This window comes from Uloborus diversus, chromosome 6, assembly GCF_026930045.1.
Source record: "Uloborus diversus isolate 005 chromosome 6, Udiv.v.3.1, whole genome shotgun sequence".
Lineage (NCBI taxonomy): Eukaryota > Metazoa > Arthropoda > Arachnida > Araneae > Uloboridae > Uloborus > Uloborus diversus.
In genome coordinates, this window is record NC_072736.1 from 13,114,715 (window position 1) to 13,133,568 (window position 18,854).

General features: G+C 32.2%; 1 protein-coding gene across 1 annotated transcript in view; it reads right to left on the reverse strand.

The window, feature by feature from the left end:
- Positions 1 to 233: 233 nt before the first annotated feature.
- Positions 234 to 18,854, reverse strand: part of LOC129225129 (calcium-transporting ATPase type 2C member 1-like) — a 43,327-nt gene continuing 24,706 nt past the window's right edge. Inside the window, exons 10-22 of the mRNA XM_054859689.1 lie at positions 18,344 to 18,439; positions 18,177 to 18,266; positions 15,619 to 15,723; positions 14,492 to 14,645; positions 13,462 to 13,632; positions 9,709 to 9,857; positions 8,245 to 8,411; positions 8,085 to 8,153; positions 6,124 to 6,240; positions 2,345 to 2,492; positions 948 to 1,043; positions 493 to 634; positions 234 to 368 (exon numbers count right to left, since the gene is read on the reverse strand). Coding sequence (XP_054715664.1) covers positions 244 to 368; positions 493 to 634; positions 948 to 1,043; positions 2,345 to 2,492; positions 6,124 to 6,240; positions 8,085 to 8,153; positions 8,245 to 8,411; positions 9,709 to 9,857; positions 13,462 to 13,632; positions 14,492 to 14,645; positions 15,619 to 15,723; positions 18,177 to 18,266; positions 18,344 to 18,439 — 1,629 coding nt within the window. The 3' untranslated portion in view covers positions 234 to 243. The remainder of the gene's footprint in view (positions 369 to 492; positions 635 to 947; positions 1,044 to 2,344; positions 2,493 to 6,123; positions 6,241 to 8,084; positions 8,154 to 8,244; positions 8,412 to 9,708; positions 9,858 to 13,461; positions 13,633 to 14,491; positions 14,646 to 15,618; positions 15,724 to 18,176; positions 18,267 to 18,343; positions 18,440 to 18,854) is intronic.

Here is an 18,854-nt window from a genome sequence, read left to right on the forward strand (position 1 = left end):
CTAAAGCATTATTAAGCACTAGCCACTACTGGTGTGTTTACCTTAATATAAATTATAACCAAATTGTTTTACATAACTTAAGGGAAAAGACTGAATTGTATGAAGTTAGCCCAGAATTTGAGATTACTGTTTCACTTCACCTATCTTATAAAAAAAAAAGATGAACATGAAAGAGCCTCACTAACAAACGAATTATGCACATTACATTGCAATTAAAGTTAAAAAATTATGGATTGAATGTCATTAAACATAATCAGAGTCAAAGAACTGTTTTTCAGTCTGTTTACGAAGGATTGTTCTTTCGATCATTTTCTTAACTTCAGACACAACAAAAACAGATGATGTGAGAGCAACAAGCATTAAAATATCTGTAATAACAGAAAAAAGCATGTTACAACATAAACAAAAGCATTTTATTTTAAAATATGTTTCTATCCATACTATTTGCGAAATTAAACTCTAAAACCAAAGCATTACAATAAAAATAAATACCTGATAATGGCAAAGCTTCCGTCTGAAATATCCTCTGTAATGGGGCAAAATAAATTACAAGTAACTGTCCAACAACTGATCCTGTGACAGCCAATAGGAACATGCGATTGCTACAGAGTCCAATGGTGAAAATAGATTTGGTCTGAAAACAACAAAACGAAGAGTCTACGTTAAAGGAACTGTACTTGAAAAATACTAATGAAATAACCTCCAAGGGTGCTCAAGAGGACGCCATTACAAGCTTGGCACCGACTGCACCATTTAAATTTTTAGGGGTTGTTAATTCCAGAGGGGATTCAATCTCATTTTTTTAACTTTTGGGATATTCTGGTCCTTGGGGTGGGGCTGCTTTGTAGCATTTGAGGGGGTGTGCCATCACATTTGGAGGGCGGGGGGACATACACCCTTGAAAGAACAACTGCTAGAATGAAACTTTAGCTACAAAAACATTTTACCTGAGATCTGCAACTAAGAGCATTGAACATGTCAAAAAATACAAAACATGTGAAGGTCATAGTTGTATCTCGTCTAGTAACCATCATATCACTCATCTGAAAAGAAAGAAGAAAATAAATAATAATAATAATAATAATAAAGTAATCAACATTTTTTTTGACAATAAATGTTTTGCAATCACAGATAACTTTCAAGAAAACAAAAGCCTCCATTAACCCATTTTAGAGTGAAGTAGTCACAGATTACTTGCTAGAAAACTAATTCCTCCATTAACCCCTAACCTATGATTTACGTTTCAATAGCCTGTGCCAATTGTAAACAAGATCATGCAGTCTTCAAACCATTCCAGGGTTTGACAAATCCGTTTCAAGTTATACAAAACGTGCACAACTTGAAGAATGCAAATACATGTGTAGGACACAACTGGTTTAACCTCTCAATCTACAATTTTGGATGAGACAACTAACTGAATCTAGCATTCGGGCCATGCCCATGATATCTACATTTAGCCTGACCGATGTACTACCTTGATTCACAATCATTCGTGTTTCTGGGCAAATAATGTCCCCTATTTTATTGTTTTTTACAAAAAAAAAAACTAAATAAGTTTGTGATATAACCTAGATCTTTTGAATTTAAGTATAACTACATAACTTCAATATAATGTATTGTCTAATTTATCCAGTTAAGCACCTTTTGAATTGTTTACTATACTTACCATTTTTATAGATGAGTTTCTAAATACAAATTTTTATAGAAATTTACTTCCCTTCTTGAAGAATAAATATTTTATTTCTGCTCATTTTGTTGGGAAAATATAGTAAGCTCTTGATAAGTTATTTAACATTGACTGCAAACTTTATAAGTAACTACAGTGAACGACATGTAACATTGCTTCCGACAAATGCAGTACAGTAGATCTTCATTTTAAGCGAGTTCATCGTACGCGAATTTGATTATACATTGAGAGGAAGGATCTCCCTCCAAAATGACACTGTTTACCTGCCCTTGGGAAGCAATCTTTCAGAGTTTGCTCTTTATTTTACTATGTTTGTTATAATTTCTACAATAATACGCAGTACAGAGCACGTGGAGCAAAAACACACTGCTATTTCCTTTTATGTTATAAATATGATTCCCCAACATGTTTCTCCGCTAGGAAAAAAGTTAGGAATGAATCGCCTTCAAAATTTTAAAGTCAAGAGGAGAAATAAAAATAATGAAAAATCAGCAGAATTTCAGAACATCAACCCGGAAAGATTGAAAAGAATAAAACATCTTTGACTGCCTTGAAAAAAACCCTTATTAAAAAGAACAAAAGACGAAGACCAAGCTTTTACAGCTGCAAATTTACAATTTTCAACTAAGTTTGAACTTTAAAAGTAAAAAATATTACCTCTCTTCTAAATATCCACATGGTTCCTGTGATAATGATAAGAGCTGACATGATGACATTAATGATAAGCTCTCTTGTGATCATGGGCTCTTTTACATTCCGAGGAGGCTGTTTCAGAACATCATGGTCGACAGGTTCTACACCTAAGCTGCAAAGTAAGCAAAACTATTAATGGAGAAAGTAGTGTTTTTAATCACAGTATTTAGAATGATCTATATACACATGGGAAAAGCATCCTTAAAAATATAGAATAAATTGATAATCAGGGTCTGACGAAGATGTTTGAGGATATTGGGCCTAAAGGATAAAATTCATCCTCCGATATTAAGTATAAAAAACTAACTACCCATGTAGAAAAAACGGGAAATCCCGTTGCAACGCCACTCATATGAACAAAAAATAAAACAATCGAATGGATATCATTTAAAAAAAATGATAAAGATAAAAACAGTACCCTGAATAAGCGAAAATCACCCCCCCCCCCCTCCTCCTGATGTAAAATAAAAACGTTAGTCAACTAAAATGACTAAACACTCTTTAAAAACCAAAAACAATTCTTTGCAATTCCAAATATTTCACCAAATGAACAAAAAAATACAATAAATTACATTAACAATAGTAAACAAATAATCACACAACTGTATTGTTATGGCGAATGTCGCCAAGCCACCACGTTTCTGTAATCTAGCCGATCAGTGAGCGAAGCAAACTCCGACCGATTTGCGATCCCATCTTTTGAACGAAAACTTCATATATTTGCCTAATTTGTTCTTTCCACCAAAGCTAAAAATCTTCCACTGCACTGATCTTGTGTATACAGAACTACTCTGTTATAATTTATCTGGACGAAAATAAAATTTGTTTCATCTTCAAATTCCACCATCTTTTCTTTTAATAATGTACTGATTAGTTTGATAATCCTTTAAGTATTCTTGCTATTGGTGCCAAAACTCAGATGGATTTAAGCCGAGAAACAAATGTTGTTATGTAACGTACTATCCGATCATTTGGTTAGCAAAACCTAAAGCACCGATCCGGTCACATGGTCTTTGGTTTAACTACGATGAAAAATACGCCTTTTGCGTGAACCTAGTGAAAGAAACCCGATTTCTTCCAGTACTTTACTTCAAAATATATCACTGGACCTAAAATCGCTGCTTTCAAGAAATGAAGGCTTCACTCTCTCTACGTTTTATCTATTCTCAATTATTGACAAATCACAGTAGGAAATTTCATTACAAAAAGCAGAGCTGGCTTTCTCATTGTCCTTTGGCAATGGGTTAAATATTTATTTCAGTTCTCGCTCAACAATAGGTTAAAAAAAATATTTATCATTTGAGAGGAATAAGCATCCAATGTTTTAATTAATTAACAAAATCGTTTCCGATTCAATTCATCACGCTTCGAAACCATGCATGCCACAACTTAATAACACAAAAAATTTGAGCAAAATTGGTCCAGCCGTTTAAAAGCCTTATGGTGACAAATGTCCGCACAGAAGATTTTTATATATTAAGATGGACCTGATAAGTTGAAGCTTGCTTTTTGCAAAGCTCAGTGAAAACGGTATGTGGTTTGGCGCAAATTTGAGTTGGAACACTTTTACAAAACTGCTACATAAGTAACCCAATTCAAGCCAGCGCCAATTACCCTTCCATAAGACCCCAAAAGGAGACAAACATTCTCAAGGTCGCAGCTCAACTTGGGTCACTATGTACTAGACATTAATGAAATATTTTGACATTAAAACCTTGTACCATGTCAGGAATGGGATGCAAAATAAAGTGTTTTAACACAAGCAGTGGAAGGTGAAAATAAATTACAAACGTCTGAAAATCCATATTTTTATTTCATACCATCACAAGATTCTTATAATTTGTTAAACTGCATTAAAACATTACATTGTAGGTTGAGAGATTTCAACAATTTCAGATCAGTACTCAGAGAGTAGCTTTGCTTCCGATTGGTAAATTCAGAATCATTAAATTATACAATCAACTGTATCCAGTGTTGCCAACTTAAACTGACATTACAACTAGGGATGCACCGATTGATCAGCAATCATGACCAAATTGTTAGTTTTGGAGTTGGCAACATTTAAATTCATTTTCCTGACGGCAATATCTTGCAAAAAAAACTAACTTCCATATTTGTATCACCAAAATCGTACAGAAGCTAAAATTTAACCATTTTTTCCTCCACTATAAAAAAAAAAAAAAAAAAATGGCTTACCAACTGCTTTTTTCAATCAAAAAAGTTAATCATTTTTTTTTTATTTCATAAGAATTTTTCACAACTTGTCAGCAGTGAATTCTGTTTAACAGAAAAACTTTCCTGTTTTATTTTTTAAAAGAGAAAAAAGAATTCCTTAAAAAATGCAATATTTTTAATACTTCAATGGTCTTGAATTTAAAGCGAACTTTTTTTTTAACCTTTAATTATTGAGGAACAGAGAAGAAGCAGGATATATCTGAATGAGTAATGTAAAGTAGACTGGGCAGAGATTAATACTAAGGCGCAATTTCACTTTTGGAAATTCATAACATCACATTAAAAAACTAAGTACAGTAGAGTCAAAAATCTGAGTCTCGAAAATTCGAAGCTTCCGCTTAATCTGAGGTGCTTCATTCATATTTTAAATTTAATTTTTCAGCCGTTCAAAAAATATTTTCATTGAAATTTGGAAATAAAAATTTTGCTTCAGTCAAACTAATTAACTTCCAACAGGAAATAAGGAAATGACATTGAGAAGTTTGTTTTAATAACTCCGAAGAGACATGAAATATTTGACTAAAAGATAGGTATCACAACTCCAAGATATGTATTCAAAGATGCCTTGGAGGTAATAATTTGATACGCAAAATTGACATTGATTTTCTAAAAAAAAAAAACGTGTAAACATCCCTTTTGGAGTATCTGTTTGTAATAAAAAAGTAGGTGCACAACTCGACGCCACATAAGTTTCAAAAAGGAAATTTTTCACAACTAACCGCTTTTGCCTTATGCAAGATACATCTCGTGCATACGCACTCTGATAGATACAGAAAACTTGTCGAAATGGTATCGGGCGCAGTCAAAATGCATGATTTGGTTGCTTAAAACTGCGCACATAAATTCACACTTATATTGTGAAAAACTAAAATCATAACTAGTTTAGACGCAATTAAAGCATAAATTTAAGTTGAAATTTGAGTAATAAATTTTGCATGAAGAAAATACTTCTTTTTCTTTGCACAAGGAAGTAAAACGTGTCCCCCCTATGTCGTACGAATAGTGTCAATTTTTAATCTGGAAGAATTTTCGGATAATCCAAGGTGACACGAGCCCCAATTAACTCGATTTTTGAGACTGTACTGTATATAGTATATGAAAATAGAAAAATTTTAATTGATATGTGTAATTATTTAGAAAAAGCTTGGAAATCTTGAATAGCTCTGCAGGTTTTTGGGGAGAATGAAATGAAAACAAAAAGCACCGACCCAGCGAATGACCCTCTCCTCCCAACCAGTAGGCAAACAGCATTTGCCAGTTATTTTCTTTTGGGATAAGTACTGAAAGAAGTCCTTTCTGCTAATTCATATAAGAAGAAATGTATGAAACCTCATAACTTAAAGATTAAAATTAAGAGCAGTTCATTTACTGGTTTGTCTGCTAATCATAGATGAAATTTCGTGACATGTCATAAATTTTTTACTGTAGTTTTGTCATTCATACAACAAAATATTTTGATTACTTAAACAACCCTAAATCATTAAAAATGAAGTTGATTGCAAACAAACCTCTGAGCTGGTGGTCCATCCATTATAATATTGATCCATAAAATCTGCATGGCATTTAATGGGTTGGGTATATGCATTAGGGTAGAAACGGCCACCAAAGAAAGAGCAGCAATACTCCTGTAAAATAGTAAATAATGAATATTGGTTCGAAAAACAATAGTATGCCATTTTCAAATCTTACTTTAAAAGGTAATTTCTGTAACTCTTAAAAATAAATGAAATGAAAATCCGAACATGCAATGATGAGTTTGGTATCAATGAAAATTTCATCAAATCTAGTTTGACAAGTGCTCCAAAAAGAGATGAGTTACAAAAAATAAAGTACAAACACTAATATAAAATCATAAACATAGACGAGTTTAGACTGAGTTCAAAAGTTCTTAAGCACAAAAGCTAAAATGGAAATAAGAGTTTTAGCACAATGCTGAAATGTTTCACGTTCTCATATCCATCAAAAGGCACTTAGCATTTCATCTTCAGTTGAAAATTAAATTCAAATTTCCATTGGTATCAATGGCTGTTTTATTTAAATGTAAAATAAAAAATCTTGGCATGCTTAGCATTAAGAAAACACATTTGGTTTTTAAAACTTTGCAAGCCCCTCCTCCCAATAATGGATTTATTAGAGAGACTTAATGCTCATTAAGACTAGGTATTAATAAACTTAATAGTAATTTAAACATCTTAGCTAAGATTTTTAAAAGTTGACTATCGTCCTTCATGCTACCTCTCTCAGATCATGCACTTTCCTTTTAATTTTTTATTTCAGCAAAAAAGCGAAAATGCTTGGCTTTAAATTGAGATAGTATTTTTGCATTTTGCAAAAAATGCCACCGTAGCGGAAACCCTGAAACATAGTTGATGTATTTATGGTAATTAAAACTACAACCTGATATTATTAGTACAAAATAGAATATGCAACATATGTAAAATCCAACATAAATAATATGAACTAATTAATGACAAACATAATTTATCGAAGCAAAGTGCTTATTTTTAAAGCTATCTTGCAGCATGCATACATAATTACATATCAAGATCAAAAGTTGAATCATCACGAATGAATAAATGTTAAAAAGAAGAGTAAGTGTGAGCAAATACCTCATATATTAGTTTTCATATATGAAAAATAAAATACAGCAAAAATAAAGTAAAACTAACTGGCTGAGGATATTGTAGGTGAATAATAATATCAATGGTTTGGAAAGTAAAAAATACAAAGAGGATGAATCATTATAAATTAGGAACAAATTGATATAGTTATATTTCCTATAAAATGTTTCATACTGAAACAAAAGTTCATACAAACATTAACACTTTCAGTAGTATTACACATTTTATACCAACTCAGAAAGTCTGCCTAAGGTGAGAAAAAATCTTCCCTGTTCTCAACAATGAAATAATCTCTTTACAGCTCATCCATTTTAAATAAGCAAAAAGAAATACTACACAGTTTGATTTATCATCACATTTCTTATTCAAAACAAATTTAACTTTTCAGTTTTCTCATCAAATCTAGAATCTATACTATTAAAATGTGTGCATATTTGTCTGTCTGTGTGTGTGTGTGTTTGTAACCCTATCTTCTCTGAACTGCCAAGTCAATATTGGTACGGCAGGATACAGGACATCCCGGGAAAGCCATTCCACTCTGTTTCACCCTTTTTAACCTTAAGGCCCCCTCCCCCCAGAGGTATGAATTCATAAAATGCTTTTAAAATCATCAATTCTTACTCACTGCAGGCGGGGAAGGGGGGTTGGTTAGCGAAGTGAGCAGGGGCATAGTCCTCTAGTATACAATAAATAAATAAAAAGAGAGAAGGCTACAAAAGTTAATGGAAGTCCAAACAAAGTTCAATGAACATTTCATCAGATTTCAGAATTATTTCATATGTACATTGGTAAATTATAATTGAACATTCAGAATTGAAGAAAAACAAAAAAATAGGTAGAGAACTTACGTGCTAAGCTGAAATCGTACAAAATTTCTAATATTATAAAATATTCCTTTGCCTTCTTCAATGGCAGCCCTTTAAAAATAAATGAATTTTTCACAAATCTGCAGATTATCAGAACCAATCAAAAGTTGAAAAAAATCGAAAGATTTTTTTAAAAACTTACATTATAGTAAAGAAATCATCGTCCACTAAAATCATGTCTGCAGCTTCTTTGCATACATCTGTACCAGATTTTCCCATAGCAATACCAATATCTGCCTTTTTCAAAGCTACACTATCATTTACTCCATCTCCTGTCATACCCACAATAGCTCCATTCCTTTGCAAGGCCTGGAAACAAATGATTTTTCTTTTAGCAATCTTTAAAAACATAAAAACAAAATTTTAATTACAATTCAAAATCTTGTTGCTATGCAAAATGACGCATCTTTTAAGTAATTATTATAAACTTTGTTTCAATGATTCATAAATGCAGCCGGAATTTTCTCCCAAGGAGGGGAATGAAAGTTGGTTATACCTGTACGCCAGGGTTCGAAAATATCCGATATTTTGATACATATTGGATATTTTCAATCAACACATACTAAAGTCTTCAAAATAGTAAATACATCCTCAAATTACTCTTTATTTTCTTATATTGTTATTTCAATGTGTAGACTTAAAATTAAGGTTTCTTTTATTACTTATATCTAGCATTTCATTTGACATTTTAATTCAGTTTTAATGGAATTAATTTAGCATTAGCTTTTTTACTCATTTTTCTTCTGTTAGTTAGTTTTACACAGTTATATGACTCAGAACTAAAAAAATATGCATCTCTCGCTGCACAGTCATAAGACATTTTCTCTTTTTCTAACCAACGTTGAGTATTTAAATAAGGACTTTTAGTATGAATTGTTACATTACATTTTTTTTATGAATATAAAATAAAAAAGGAAAATTATATTACTTTGTTGCATTAATGATGCATCAATACATCATAAAAATATAATAAGTACATAACTTTTTGGTTTATTTTTAATAATAAATGAACAATATTACTATGATTAATGTAATTGTTATATTGAAAATACCATATTTGAAAAAATAAGTATCAAAAATATCAAAATATCATGATATTTTCAAAATAAATATCGGACATATATCGGCAAACCTTGCCTGTACCTGCATAAATATACTAGGCAGTGTATATTAAAACTTTTCTCCTTTAAATTTTTATGAACCTAAACTCTTCTTGCTACACCCCAGCATACATAGATATTAACATACTAGAATTCACAGTATGCATGACTCCTTACTTCTTGCAGTAGCTCTTTAGTTTTCAAACATTCATGGTTTTTCAAATATACCTTAATTTTATTCTATCCCATTTTGGGTTCAATACTATTAACACTGCAAAATTCAAAAATGTAAAGTTCAGCTGAAATAAAAGTGTTAAAGTGTTGATAACACTCATTTCATAGCAATGTCCACACAATGTAGTAAAAAAAAACAGCAAACCTTACTTCAAACCAGATAAGAAGGGGGGAAAAAATCAACCCATTGCGAAAATTAATTTAGTTGTAATCAATATACTAAATTTTAAAAAGTGTTAAAAAACAGCATACACATGGATTACAAACATTACCTTAACAATCCGAAGTTTGTGACCTGGTCCCACTCGGTAAAAAATAGAAACAGCATTGATAATTCGAGAAAGGTCATCATCACCCATGCAATCTATTTTATCACCAGATAATGTTACACTACCCACAGCGTAAAGACCAAGCCGTGAAGCTGAAAACATAAATAAATAAATAAACATTTGCCACTACAAGACATGTTATAAAAACAAATGAATTGTGCTAATAATAATCCACACATTATTAATGAACATTATTAATTGAATCCATCATTTAAACTAATTATGTCAATTTACCTCCTATTTCTGTCATTAGCTTTACAAGTTGAAACACTTGATAATTCAAAATACGTTACAACAGAAAAGGTACAATATTGATTTTAAATTTAAACGATAACAGTACAAATCAGAAAGTATAAAATAAATATAACACAGAATTCCACAAGTTATGCACTAAATTTCAGAAAATAAAAAGAGTAGCATAAAATATATTATACTAAAAACATGGAGATTATCCTTTCTTCACTAAAAGTAGGGTAACAAACAAAAAGGTAAAATGTAGAACCTGAATTCTCAAATTATTATGTTCAGTAGCTTCATCAGTGTTCTATTATCTCAAAACAAACAACAATTTCAAAAAGTGTTTAAAACAGGCAATAAATACAATTTAGTTCTGGATTTAGCCCAATAGTGCAAAAACTTTTTAGCCCTGACCTTGATGCTTTCAATCTAAAATGTATGACATCAATGGTTGCGAACTATATTTTTGGTGGCTCTTTCTCTTTATAAGCCAATGGCATGAGGACCTACGCAAACCTAAGACCTCTTCATTTTCTCACAATGAAATGAGGAAGTTTCCTTATTTTTCATATAAACATGAATTAACATTACTATTTTTATTTTAAAATTCTATCCACTACAATCCTGTGGTAAAGTCGAGGAAGGATACTGGGGGACGAAGTTCCCCAACTTTTTTATTTTTACACTCCCACTTTTTTATATTTTAACCAGGGCTGCGGATTTGGGAGGAAAATGTCCGACTCCGACCCCAACTCCTGGATTTTGAAACATCCAACTCTGACTCCAACTTTGTATGCAGAACCCACATACAAAATTTTAACCTTCTACAGCTTAACATTTTAGATTTATGATTAATGAGAGATACATACGTACATCCAGTCGAAGAAAACAACGCAGTAATTTACCTGTTTGTACCTGAATGCGGTGTTAAAAATTCTTTCAGGGGTGACTGAAATTCAAGCAAAAAATTTTATATGAAAACGATAACTCCCGCTACTTTGTATTAAAAAGTAAAACATGAAAAAGGTCCTTTTTTTTTCGAAAACATCGGCCAATTCCATCGGCTTTTTGATGTTTTTTAAAGCCGATGGGCTGTTTCCTCCAAGTCAGCATTGGCCTCTAATGCCGATGGATAAATTGTTGAACCATTGGCGCTGATGCATCGGTCGAATCCTATTGAGAACCAAGATTGTAGAAGCAGTCTTTAGCATTAAATACATTAGATATACAGTGTTGGTCAAAATTATAAGGACAAAAGAAAAATCCCCAGATCTTGGCTGCATTTCGTCGGAAAGTTATGGAAATTTTATGGCTAGAAATTAATGGTAAAGGACATTTTTTAGCACTTTTATTGGAAATAACAGAGAAATTTCATATTCATACAATGAAGTTTGAATTTAAACATCCCTGTTATTTGGACGAAATTGTAAAGACAATTAAATTTGTGGTTTCTAAAAAGCAAAATTTGCTTATTTTTTGTTCTGTGCACTGCATTACATAACACTATAAAGGCTCAGTAAACAATTGGGGACATCACATTATATTTTTACAGTCATGCACTCAGGTACTACTAAAATTAAAGTATTTGTGAAAACGAAAGTGGTGTTCGAAAAACTTCACGACTTGCTGTACATCAAATCACAACAAATCTGAATAGATAAAGATTGGTCATTTAGAGCTTTCTCAAAAATCCCAGCAAATAAAGACCACAAAGACGAACAGGCAGGAAATCTTCTGTTTCTGTACCTGTAAAACACATGGTAATGATACAAGCTTACTCCAAAAAACTAACATCCAGACCTATAAGTTGGGAATTCAAGTTACAAGGCAAATCTCGAACTGTTCAACATGTTTTACAGAAAAAAGAAAAAGTTTCGTGGTATGAAACTGATGTCACGACCAACTTTTTAAAAAATCCATAAGAGATCAAGGGTTGAGCGTTGCCGAAAATGCGTTGTTATGGTTAAAAAGTGAGACAATCTTATCTTTTCTGATGCGAAAAAGTTTCATTAGGATGGACTAGATGGTTTTTTTTACTTCTGGTACGATCTTTGTGAAGGGGAAAAAAAATCTCAAAGTTTACATTTGGAGGCGGCTCAGTAATAGTCTGTGGAAGTTTCGTTACAGAAGGAAACTATACCAATGTTTCTTGTGCATGGCAGAATGAATTCTGAGAGTGATGTTGATGTACTGAGCAGTATTTTTTTAAACCAAAAACACCGTTAATGATTATTTTAAACAATTTGTTCCAGCAGAATAATGCCTAAGTGCATGTTTGTTAGACTCAAAATCATTGTTTAATGCTCATTCTGTGAAATTGCTTTACTGGCTCGACAAAAGCTCGAAGTTTAATTGCTACTTTGTGAGACATTCGGTGCCCAAAGTATGAAAAAATGGTAATCAAAGTCGAAACAAGCAAGAACTTATTTTCTCCATCAAAAAAGTCACGATAAATTTTCTCAAGGACGTTCTTCAACTTCCATGACATCAAGACTGATGAAAGTGATTGAAAAAAAGGGGGAAATTATTGATTGGTAGGGTTTTTCAGGGCAAAATACTCGTTGTCCGTATTATTTTGTCCAGTTTTAGCAGTGACCTTTTTTTGTTAATCACGGCAAAGCGTTTACATTTTATATTTTCAAATATTCTGCTTTCCACAACAATTTCTAACATAAAAAGGCAATTTGTGTATAAATTTCACAGAATTATTCCAGAAATAACTTTTTTTTTGCACAATTTTCTGCTGTCCTTATAATTCTGACTACCACTGTATTTTATCGGATTTTTTGGGTTTGTGCTTCCGCGTCAAATCATATTTGAATTTGTCGAACACCTCAGAAGTTTTCAACCGAGCTAGGAGCTTGAAGGAGGTGACTTGCTCCAGGGATAAGAGATACATTCCTTTAACTATTTTATAACCAAGATTGAAAAAATATATATATTATTTTTATTTGAAAGTGATTACAGTAAATGTTAGACAACAAAACCGTTTGCTGACAGCTGCTATTAGTTAAAACAAGTTGAAAAATAAGCAAACAAGTGGATTGACGGAATCACCTATAACGGAAAATGAATTTTGGATAAATAAAGAAGTCAGCTAGTTGCCAACTGCAGTTAGTTTCTTATTAGTAAATCTTTATACATAAATCAAAACCATTTGTTGTAATTTTTTTCTTTTTTAAATGTAAGGATGTAAAATGAGAGATTAAAAAAACCCCCGGAGAGTGGGTATGTTTTTCAACGACTTCGACTCCTTCACTCCAAAATCAGTGCGACTCCGACTCCACATCCCTGACTTTAACACAGGTACTCCCCAACTTTTTGAGTTTGGTGTTTACATCAGTAAGTGTAATTTCACCTGTTTTTCCAGGGCCACCCAACTGATGCAACCACAACTAAACACAAATGTGACCGAAACTTGAACACCTCATTTAAAACAAAACATATTTTAAAACCAACCAATAGCACAAGCAGTGTCTTCTGAATCTCCAGTAAGCATTTTCACAAACACTCCACTGCCATGTAAAGTCTGGATCGCTTCAGCAACGCCCGATCGAGGAGGATCGAGGATACCAACCATCCCGAGAAACATGAGATCATCTAGTGCAGAACCAGAAGCCAAAGCAAGAACTGAAACACAGAAAAAACATTCTTCTTAAAAACTAATAGTTGCACTCGCAACACGTACAAGTTACATTTTAAATACAAAGACATGTTTTAGACAGTTGATACTTTATAATAGGATACATAATGTTTCTTTACATTCAAATATAGGGTTCGACTGAGCATAGGCCAGGCTGATTCATCGCCTCCGATGGTTAAAAAATATTGCCATCAAGAAATGTCACCTGTGCAAACCTTTTTGAATATTTTAAAGGATTTTAACTAGACAAGCCCTACCCCTTCACCCATTGATTTCAACTATTGCCACATTTTAAACAAGCAGCTGTCAATAAAAGATCTCGCGCTTTTTCTTTTCTATTTGTAAGTCCCTGCCGTTTTTATCACACTTCACCTTACCCCCCCCCCCTCCTTCATCACATGTCTTTCTATTTTTCACAACATATTCAAGGAAAAAAAATTGTGATGTCACTTTTTGTTACCCTCTCTCTCCCCTTGACACATTCACAAATCCCTTGACATCATTTGTAAACAGCCCCCAACCTAATTTTGATTGACTAATTTCAGAAAATAGGTTGTACTATGCTCAATTATTGCCAGAAAAAAGTTGTAGACAATAAGAAGCACTCAAAACATCATTTACATAAATAAAACAAATTATTTTATACATTTTTTTGAATACCAAAAAGTAATAGTTCCAAGAACATTGCATAAGTCTAAGGGCGTTCTAATGCTGTTTTGTTTTCCACACATACAGCATAAATCGCTTAAAGTCAAGTGACTATGCTTTAAACTTTTTCACCAAAGCCTGCAAACCAAATATTAAAATATTAAACATAAACAGGAACATTAAAAAAAGAATCTTTACCTCTTAAGCCTTTTCGTCCCATATACTGTGCTTCTTTAAGAAATTGTGAATATGCTTCTTTGGAAATGAGTACAGGTGAGCCATGAAAGCTGTATTTTGTACACTTTGGCAATATGATTTCAATTGCTCCTTTTACAAAATATCTTTCTGTTCCCTATCAGGAAAAAAACTCTTTAATCTATAGATAAAATTCTTTTAAATTATCTGTAAAATACAAAAGCTTATTTAAAATAGCATATTTTGACAGTTTTATGAAAAATGTTACTAAGTTTGTTTTTCTTAAATCCCCCCCCCCCCCATCCGCAAACAACATGCTTTTTTTTATATATAAATTTTGCTGTAATCCCTAAATAACAAAATACTATAATGTTTTTTACAATTCAGTAGAAGACCATTATAGCGCACACCTTGGGACCAGAGCTTTTGCGTTATACAGGTTTTTGCATTATATAGATCATTTCACAAATTTTGAAACTAATATTCAGAATATATCTATATGTTAGAACTTCAGAATGAGTTTTATCTGCAATGAGTATTAAAGCACCAATATTACAATTAGTTATTCACAAATAAATATGTTTCACAATCAAAATCCTGCACTTCTGCTAGCTTCATGGTTTGCATAACAGCTGAATTTTCAAGAGCCATCTGATATTTTCTGTTTACTGTGAACACTAATTTTCAATTTAAAAGCTTTGAAATAAGATGGAAAGATGAAAAACTTTCAAAATTTAATTTGCCTAACAATTTTTATTTTTGCAAAGCAAAACAGAGGGATTTTTTAAATTTCAAAACCTATTGTTTACTTCTGAAAAGTAGTGCGGTTTATAGAGAATTGCGTTATACAGGTTGGCGTTATAATGGTCTTCTACTGTACTAATAAAATTTTTCACTACACACTGAATAATTATTAAATTCAGAAGCAATTACATAGCACAAAAACCCATTTATGCTTATAGTGCATACAATTTTTCTGCATGTTTATAGTCATAGCACATAATTTTTATTATTAGTTAGTAGCCTCATATCATACTTCAAGATGAAATTTCAAAATTCATATTCAAAAAATGGAGAGAGGCTAACTTTAATTGATTAATTGAAAAACAAATCAATAATGAAATACTTACTAAACCAAATTTCGGGAGGCACTTAACAGCCATAAATTTATTCTCAGAACTAAATGGTATTTCTTGAAGGCGAGTATATCTTTCTTGCACATTATTCAGATCCAACTAATAATAGAAAATTAAAAACAATTACCATCCACATTGCATACTAACGCTTTTAAAAAATTCAGGGAACCTTACAGTTTACATGTACACAGTAATGCAATTAACTATCCTGCAGTTACATAGTTTTAAAGAAGAAGTTATCTCTTTCTGAACTGCTTATAGTTAAAGCAAATGCGAGTTATATTTAAGAGTGGGATTTTTTAATGTAAGATTTAGTTTCTATGCCAAATTCAACAAAAATATCATTGCCAGTCATCAAAAATTAATCAAATATTCCCCAAAACTTATTTGCATATTTAAAAAAAAATCAGTATTCTCAAAGAATGGCTAAAAACAATGCTGAAGAATAAGGCTTTATTAATCAAAAATATATTAGTGTTATTTCTGGTTGTTATATTTTTGAACCCATAACACCCTTCATCAGGGGTAAGCCTTCATAAGTACTAGAAATTCTTTTATTTACAACATTGGACAAAATGATAGCTAAGATGAAAATTACACTAACTTGAGGAATTGCTTTACATGTGGTTGAGAGGGAAAGGGGGTCATTAAAGACTTTATTATTGTGGCACATTTAGTTTTTGAATAAAGGACTCATGAATAATTGTATCATTAAACTTAAAATGCATGCCCTTTTAATGCTTGTAAAATTTAAAACCTGACTAAGACTGCAACTTTTCATACTTCAGGAATTTCTATTACAATTTACTTTAAGGTACTTTTCTATTTGGATGCCTCATTAACTAACTTAAATTTTCTTGCATCTTTGTTTCTTGTAACACAAAAAGGTATTTTGGTACATTTTACAAAAAATACTAGATTTTTTACACTACTACAGTGCACCATATAATTCATGTTGAAAAGGAAAAGGAAGATATACAGTCAAACCCCGTTATCCTGACTCCCAAATTTCACAACACTCCTGATGTAGCATTGCTTTTTCCAACGTCCTGAACCTGGGCCATGTGATTTTAATGTTAAGTGGCTCCGGATTTTACGACATATTTTTTGGTCAACTCTGGTTACGAAACACTTTGAGCTGCGCAGATTGGATCGAATTTTTCTTTGCAATTGAAATATTTTCAGTAAAAAAAATTAAAACATCTGGAAAAGTTTATTGTAGGAATTTCCGACTCTAACAAGAGACTTGAACATGCATGAAACCTCATGGTAGGGGGGGAGTAGATAAGTTTTGAAAGCTACAGGTGTCAGACAAGAGAAACAATAGAAAGGAATTCAAAGCAGGTGGATTTTAATACCGGACTAGGGAAGCAGCAGGAGAAGAGAAAGATCGCTGGTGTATTAAGCTATATAGGTGAGCACTATAAGCTTCTTCCAAGAGAGAGAAAAAAGATAAGAGCCCTTCATTAGATTGAAAAAAAAAAAAAAAAACACACAACTTTAAAGTAGATAAAAAAATTAGAAAGCATTTTTCTACTTTCGAAAGGTGGGCTTAGCCATCAAAATCTAATCAAATTGTGGACAAAAGTGAAGAGTTTAATTGGTTTCTTTCTTGCTGATATTTACAGGAAACCCATTTTTATTCGCTTAATAAGCAACTTCAGGGAAAGGAGAGGTGCTAAAAAGGTTATTCAAAAGAAAAGCAAAATTCGAAAGTATTTTAGAGTTGAAATTTAAAAAAAGTGGAAACATTTTTTTCCCTTATAATTTTATCTGCTAATAATTCCAATTTAAATTAGTTAAATCTAATTAAAAACATCAAAACTATTAATTTATTAAATCTGTAATTTTATTATAACTAATGTTTGGTTATGAATTTTTAAACTATTACGGTTATGACGTTGCTCCGATCATGACAACACTTAGTTGACAATCCCAAAGGAGGTTCAACTTAAAAATTACTAAAAATACAAATGATTGTGCCAATGTGTAACACCCAACTCAAATATTGATAAGCAGGGCAGTAGTTCGAAAAGAAAAGCTTGGGGGAACTCACCTTGAAGTTCAGGGCCGGATTTAAGGGAGGGCAGGTGGGGCTACTGCCCCGGGGCCTCCACAACAAGGCCCCACAATAAAATTTTTACAAAATATCCTAACTTTCACAGGTCAGCAAATTTTATGTTTTTTTCTCCCTTTTAATTATAATAATAATAATATATATAAAAAAAGCAGTAACTTCAGGATGTATTTACTATTAAAATGCTGATCGAAAATATCGGATATATACATATATATCAAAGTATCGGATATTTTCGAAAATATGATGACCTTTTTGGACATTGATTAGGGGCCTCCATTTTTTCGTTGCCCCGGGGCCCCCACACTTCCAAATCCAGCCCTGTTGAGGTTAAGGGGGACTCACTGAAAGAAAAGTCGGTTTGGAGCCAATTTACCTTACATTTGTATTATTTTGTGGATAACTAAAACAAATATTTTGTGGACAACAGCCCCCCCCCCCCCAACTACAGTAGTGCTGATAAGTGATACATTACCTTTTTAGCAGCTACAAGCAAAGCACCTTCAGTTGGTTGTCCTCTCAGTTGATCATTCACAACTTCAGCATTATTACATACGCAACCAGCCTGTCAAATGAAACATATATAGTAAAATTTGGAGAAAATACACACCCAGATCTAGTCTAGTGATGAATCAAACATACCTCAATGACACTCCTGGCAGAATTCATCTGTTGAGCATGATTTCCTGACTCTGTTATGTGAACTTGACCGGGTTCAGAATATCCAACACCAGTAACCTATGAAGATAGAGCTTTTGATAAGGACTTCTAAAAATATGTGTCGATCTAGGCCTGAAAATTAAATTTTTAGTAAGTTGCCAATCAGCAAGTAGGTACTTTTAGTTTAGTAGCCACTTTATTCAGGACTTTTTAAAAGAAAGGCAATGGCATGTGACCTAACTGCAATGCTATACACATGAATATTTATAAAAAATAGAATAATGGCACATCAACCATCCATTTTTGAAGGGGGAAAAAAGTGTACATATGATTTTCTTATCCGTACGTCATATGTTATACCACATGAGAACTTGTGATTGTTTTAACATCACAAACTAAGCGCTAAGAAATCAAAAGGACTTAGTTAGAAAAAATCAATGAAGTGGCCACACAGTAATTTTCATTAAATTAAAAATACCAGAAATTTACGAGT